Source organism: Limulus polyphemus, unplaced genomic scaffold (genome assembly GCF_000517525.1).
Source record: "Limulus polyphemus unplaced genomic scaffold, Limulus_polyphemus-2.1.2 Scaffold2169, whole genome shotgun sequence".
Taxonomy (NCBI): Eukaryota; Metazoa; Arthropoda; class Merostomata; order Xiphosura; family Limulidae; genus Limulus; species Limulus polyphemus.
The window spans coordinates 17,119-23,566 of NW_013667779.1; the positions used below are offsets into that span (position 1 = coordinate 17,119).

The 6,448-nt window shown below is 32.8% G+C and overlaps 1 protein-coding gene across 2 annotated transcripts in view; it reads right to left on the minus strand.

Moving 5' to 3' along the window:
• The window catches only part of LOC106466154 (troponin T-like), a 36,471-nt gene that overhangs the window by 7,041 nt on the left and 22,982 nt on the right, over positions 1–6,448 (minus strand). For both annotated transcript variants that reach the window (XM_013926396.2, XM_013926397.2), the window contains 4 exons: positions 6,115–6,336; positions 4,752–4,822; positions 3,643–3,664; positions 2,419–2,499 (listed from right to left, as the gene is read on the minus strand). In XM_013926396.2, coding sequence (XP_013781850.1) covers positions 2,419–2,499; positions 3,643–3,664; positions 4,752–4,822; positions 6,115–6,336 — 396 coding nt within the window. The remainder of the gene's footprint in view (positions 1–2,418; positions 2,500–3,642; positions 3,665–4,751; positions 4,823–6,114; positions 6,337–6,448) is intronic.

Sequence of the window (6,448 nt, forward strand, 5' to 3'; positions counted from 1 at the left end):
TTCTGGTATAATTTAAAAGTTCCTCTTAGATCTATAGTTTCATGCATAGATACAACCACATATTAATTTTTCACAGTTTCTTCCGGCATAAGTCAGAAGTTCCTCTTAGATCTATAGTTTCATGCATAGGTGCAACCACATATTACTTTTTCACAGTTTCTTCCGGCATAATTCAGAAGATCCTCATAATTTCTGCTTCGGTTAACATTAATTAATTAAATATAATTTGTTCAAACTGCGTTATCTCACTCAGAGAGTCAGAGGGAATCCTTGGTTTTCTATGTTGTTGATGCTTTATTTATGACTGTTCCTGTAAATGCCAAGATAACTATCGTAAAATCACACTTGCAGAATGATGTCCATAAAGACGGAGAACACAACTTACAGTGAATAACAACTGTAATGTCTTAGTATTTTTTTCTAAAAACTGCATATTCTGTTTATAACAACTTATTCTACCAAAAATCTTTGGTTTCACCTGTTTTAACTTATTGTAACCAATATTTTCATGGAAGAATTGGAAAATGGTGCTCCACCTCGTATTTGGAAAATATACTTACCTGATATCTTTTCTACTATCGACACTAAATATGCAAAATAATTTTTTCGTTTCTAAAACATCAGAAGCCAATTATACATTTTAGTGAAATCATAACACAAAATCAACTTGCCTTTCCACATGTCATGATCTCCAGTGTTGCTGATAGCACACTAAGCATCGACCTATACAATAAACCTACATCGAAATCAATACTTAAACTTTACTTCCCACCATCTAGTATCGGTTAAGAAAGGGTTAATATATATGCATTGATTAAAAAAATTTTAGAATCTACTCGGGTGTAATTTCATTCAGCAAATATTAAGTCTTCCCTTAGCCAAAACCAATACCCAATAAAGTTGATTAGGAACATTGTGGAAGAAATTAGAAATATCCACATTGAAACCACAGCCAGAATCGAGTATTCATACATTATAATAACCACGGACGTGAACTGGTATCAGAAGTGTTTAAACGAATCCTTACACTCTTTAACATCAGATTAGTTTTCAATTTGCTCATGGCGCTTCACAACTCGTTTACATGTGTTAGAAGTCCTATTCCTCCTGATGTAAGAACCGAGGTTGTATACCAGTTACTGTATTTAGATTGTTCTGGCGTATATGTATATAGGTGAAATAGGACGTAATCTTGCTAAACGAATAAGTGAACATAGGAGGACTAGTGCATCAAAAGCAGACGAAAGTATTCGACTGTATCTGATAACTTACATAGTATCAACTGGTCTGCTGGGAAACCGATAGAAAGCAGAACCTTCAGACTAACTCGTGAAATAAAGAAAATTTTCAGACAGCCTTAGCTAAACAACTGTTAATCAAGTTACATTCCATACTCCAGAATACTGGCCCCAATCGTTAAATATTAATTATCCCTATTTATGTATTAGACTAGATTTTAAGATAGCTTGTTATCTAACAGGTTTCTACCAGATTTAAGATGGCTTGTTATCTAACAGGTTTCTACCAGAGTGTAATTTACAATTTTCTCTTCTCGCAAAATAGTTTCAATACTTATCATTTTACGATGAAATTATTTCAATCAGTTCGTTTTTATTATCTGTTTCAGAACTGGCAAAATTCTGAGAAAAAGGTTACTTTATCTTACTCGTTTTTCTATTTCTATTTCTACTGTAATCCTCCAGCACTTCTCTTACTTCTTAATTTGCCAGTAATAATTGCTAATTTATTTTGTCTATAAATTACATTTTTAAACACTTAATTGTACTTCACACCCCACATGTCAGTGCTACGTAAAACAATGTTTTCTTTGTGATCCGAGCTATGCATTTAGTAACAACCATTGTCGTCAACTATCTTGATGATGGTGAATTGTACATCGCCAAAATTTTGGTAAATAAAAAAGTTTTACTTACACAGACTTTACAATACTCGACATATTAATCATCATTAGTATATCAATAATTTTTCTTTTTATTATTACATTCGTGAAGGAAAAAGTGTAAACATATTTTTAATCACTCTGTAATCAAGGGGTTTTAGACAAAATACATCCATAATTAAAATACTAAACGTTATAATCAGTATCAACGCTTTCATTCCATTGCAATGCAAGGAATTATAAACATTTTAGGGATGGAAGACAGCATGGGCTAATTTTTTTTTTAAGTACGAAGTTATGGGTTGTACAGTAAGTCCCATAAAAAGACATATTATTAAGCCTGAAATTTCGTCAAGAAGAAGAACCAAACAGGAGCAACTCCTAAACCATTTCCGCTCTACAAGGTCAGAGGTCAGCGTTCCAACAAAGGGCTGACTTTCTCCCACTCTAGAAAATCTTAGAGTTAGTTTTGTTAGTGTGACTGTAAGTTTAAGAAACAAAACCTGAGTTGTACGTACACCATCAAACAGGTGTCTCTTGTCGCCGTATGTTCGTCTGTCAATACGGCGCTCGTACTTGCTTGCCACCTGGATCTTAGGCTGTGGAGATTTTCAAAAACATAGATATAAATACACACAGATATACATGTATACAAACATACAATACCTTATATTTTAGTTTAATTACATCTTCAAATAAGCACTTTTTATTGCAAAAACCCTTCTTTCAAGATGTCTCTTGTATTTATTAGATACTTGGAGTTTGGACTGTAAGGAAAACACGTGAAGCCGGTATAGCAAAACAAAGGTGGAGACGTATCACGTTAGTGAAGGTGGTGATGAAGGATCGGATTACGTGATGAATAGGTCTGGATCATGTGTGCAAATGGAATTGTTTCGATAAGTTATTTTCTATCTATCAGTCCCAACTTTAGTACTTGGTTGTATAAACACGATCCAATACATATGTGATTTGATTTGCTATTAGTGTTTTCTCGAACTGCAAGTTAGTGAACTGATTATGTAAGTGATGACGATGTGTACGTTTTTGTATTTTATATAGACCAGAATAACAATTCGTACATATTTGTCTGATCATACGCCACCTTCTCTGTTACTACACGGTCACTTACTAAATAACTACTCCATGGATGTTGACAATAACATCAATATAGAACAGTATGCAAGCATTTTAGTCAAGACCGTTCTTATTTAGTTGGGGTGTACGTTTGCTATATAATCAGTGTTTTTTTACACCATACAATATCTTGTAGAATCTGTTTTCGCACTTATAGTACTACTGTATTAGGTGTTCAAACTTGAGTAGTAGAATCCTCAAGAGAAAGGGGAAAATTTGATGATGCTTTGGAGAAGGTAGTAGAAGCATGGGGATTTATAAGCCTTGAAATGTATGCTAAATTTAAGCTACAAATATAATACAGTGATCTTATGTAATAGTGACATAATCGATGTTTGAGATGTTTGGTCTGAACTATATGTATTTCAAACAGTTTGAGAAGTGGATACTAATTATTTCTTGAGGCTCCATGAAAACTACTATTTGAGACCAAAACAATAATTCAAATATTTTCATCAACAAATTAGTATATATTTTAAAATCTTCAAATATTATATTTAAAAAATAGTTTATTGATTTAGTTATATACTCACTATATATATATATAATTATTTATCTGTTCATGAAAGATATTTCTTAAATATTATGTTACCAATTCATCTTACCGGGTGCTTTCCCTGGAGAGCTCTGGAAAATAATGATAATATATGTTTAGTAAGTAGATCGATATTTATAACTTTTCAAAACTGTACTTCTTTTAGTAATAATCGTTTCTATGAGAGAAAACTTTTCAACAAAATTTACACATAAAAGAAAAACACAACAATGAAATTAATTCCATTTTAGAAGGACAAAAACTTAGTTACGGAAAATGTTTTAATGTTAATTAAATGTTTCATAACTTATTTTATATATAACTTACAACTTGATTTAACACAGGAAAAAAATTTAACATTTTCGATAATTTTAATAATCGACATAGTTAAAAAGTTCAGCTTTTCGTTTTACCTTAAATTACATATTGAACATTTAGTAATTAACTTAAAACTTTTTACTTTATTACTTCAGTTCTACATACATATCTTCCTACGTGTACATATGGTTAGTACATTAGACTCGTGTATATGTATCTATGTATATGTATGGTTAGCATTGTAAGTCCGCAGACATACCGCTGTGCCACTGGGGGGCACTTATAATGTTTGTTTCTTCTGAATTTCGCACAAAGCTACACGAGGGCTATATGCGCTAGCCGTCCCTAATTTAGCACTGAAAGACTAGAGAGAAGGCAGCTAGTCATCAACACCCACTCTTGGGCTATCAACAAATAGTGGGACTGACCGTCAATTTATAACTCTTCCCACGGCCGAAAGGGCGAGCATGTTTAGTGGGACGGGGATTCAAACCCGCCAACCTCAGATTGCGAGTCAAGCGCCCTAACCACCTGGTCATGCCGGTACCATCATTGTATCTATTTCTATGTGTACGTATGGTTAGTACATTACACTCGTGTGTATATTTCTATGAATTTCTCAACAATACAACTTTTTAAATTTCTGTAAAACTGGCAAATAAATGCAACTAGATATATGAGAAACATGAATCTCGTTTTCAATGCCAAATATATATTGCTGACAACATCCACATGTAACGTATGAGTTAGCTTGACAGAAATTTGTTACTTTTGTTTCTAAGTAAGACATACTGACACTAGGAAAAGTATCTTAATTATTACAGGTAAGTAACTAAAGCTAGAAAAACCTTAAGTACTTACTCAGGATCTAAGCCTTTCTTCAAAGCTTTGTTTCGGTTTATCTGTCTCTGTCGTTCATTAAGTTCTTTGAGCTGTGGATAAGTTATATTATCTTCAAAACAATACAATAAATACGGAGTTTTCGTGTAATCGCTAGACAAAATCTTAAGTCTATACAGACTATTCGTAAAGTGTTTTTTTTTCGATGAATAAGAAACCACTTTTGTTTCAAAAATATCTTTTTACACTTATACACTTATTACACATATTTTCCTTCATATTTGAAAATAACATTATTAGTATTAAATGTTTTTCTCTGATATACCTTTGAAATCGGCTGATGTGACTACAATGTCAAAGTGGAGAGTCAAAACTAGGTAACTGTTGCATAATGTGGAGACGTAATAAATGGCACTAGTTTCATCATGAAATTGACTTAGTGCAAATGGGGAGATAGCTTCGGAAACTTTGTTTTACAGCAAAACGATAACACAATGAAATCCCTTTAACTTTACTGATGTATAGATGTTTTAAGAGTGAGAAATCAAGTTCCAAGTGATTTAATTTTTATGTAAACTATCAAGGGAATCTCTTATCCACGAATATCATTTATTTATATTAACTTCTGATCAAAACAAGTTACCTACTTAGATCAGAACTATATATATATACGTTGTAACAAGCATATCTAATTAAGTATAATTTTCGATCTATACTACATATAACGATTCGTTTGTTTGTAGTTAAGCACAAAGTTACACAAAGGGCTATCTGTGCTCTGTCCATCATGGGTATCGAAACCCGGTTTCTAGTATTGTAAGTCCGCAGATATTCCGCTGTGCCACTGGGGGGCACTTATAATGATTAGAGCGCATTATTTTATCAGATGGGTACCTTCATGGTTAACGATATTTTCGGCCGTAAACCCAATAATACCTCACGAGGTTCGACCAGCCCAGGAGGCTAACGTTAGTCGTAAATCCATATAAGCTAACAATGCAAAATAATCGTTATAATAGAATAACATATATAAAATCAAATTAAAAATGGCAACAAATAACAGTAGATAATGTAGATGTATTACCCAATACGCTGTGTGTCCGCACTGTGGTAAAAATTTCACTTGTTTAGGCCGAAGTACAAGTATGAGTAACACAGCATGGTAAAAGTTATACTTATATTGTATATGGATCTAATATAGAGCTTGAAAATATATTTATTATTTTTAAGATCCCCAGGTTCAATAACAATTAAAATATCATGTTTTGAATTACTTTTGTTCAATTATTTTATTCTTTCAATGAAAATCTAACCCTGTTTTCATGGTATATGCGTGTTAATTATTTGATGATACTAATAAATCACAATATATAAAGCAACTAACATCGTAGTCCTGACGTTTCTTCCGTTCCTCCAAATCGTACTTATCCGACTCCAAGGTGCTGATTTTATCCCATAGTTCTTGAGCTTTTTTCCGCAGTTCATCACTACTAAGTCCTTCCAGTTCAAGGGATTTTACTCTATATTGCAAACAGATCTTCTTGTCTTCCTCTAACTGCTCCTTTGTCTTGCCCATCTCGCTTTTAAATTGCGTCGCGCTGGTAAACTAGTATTACAAAGATTCTTGTATTAAATTTTCCAGAAGACAATGCAATTTTTACACACACACACACACACACACACACATATATATATATATATGTGTGTGTGTGTGTGTA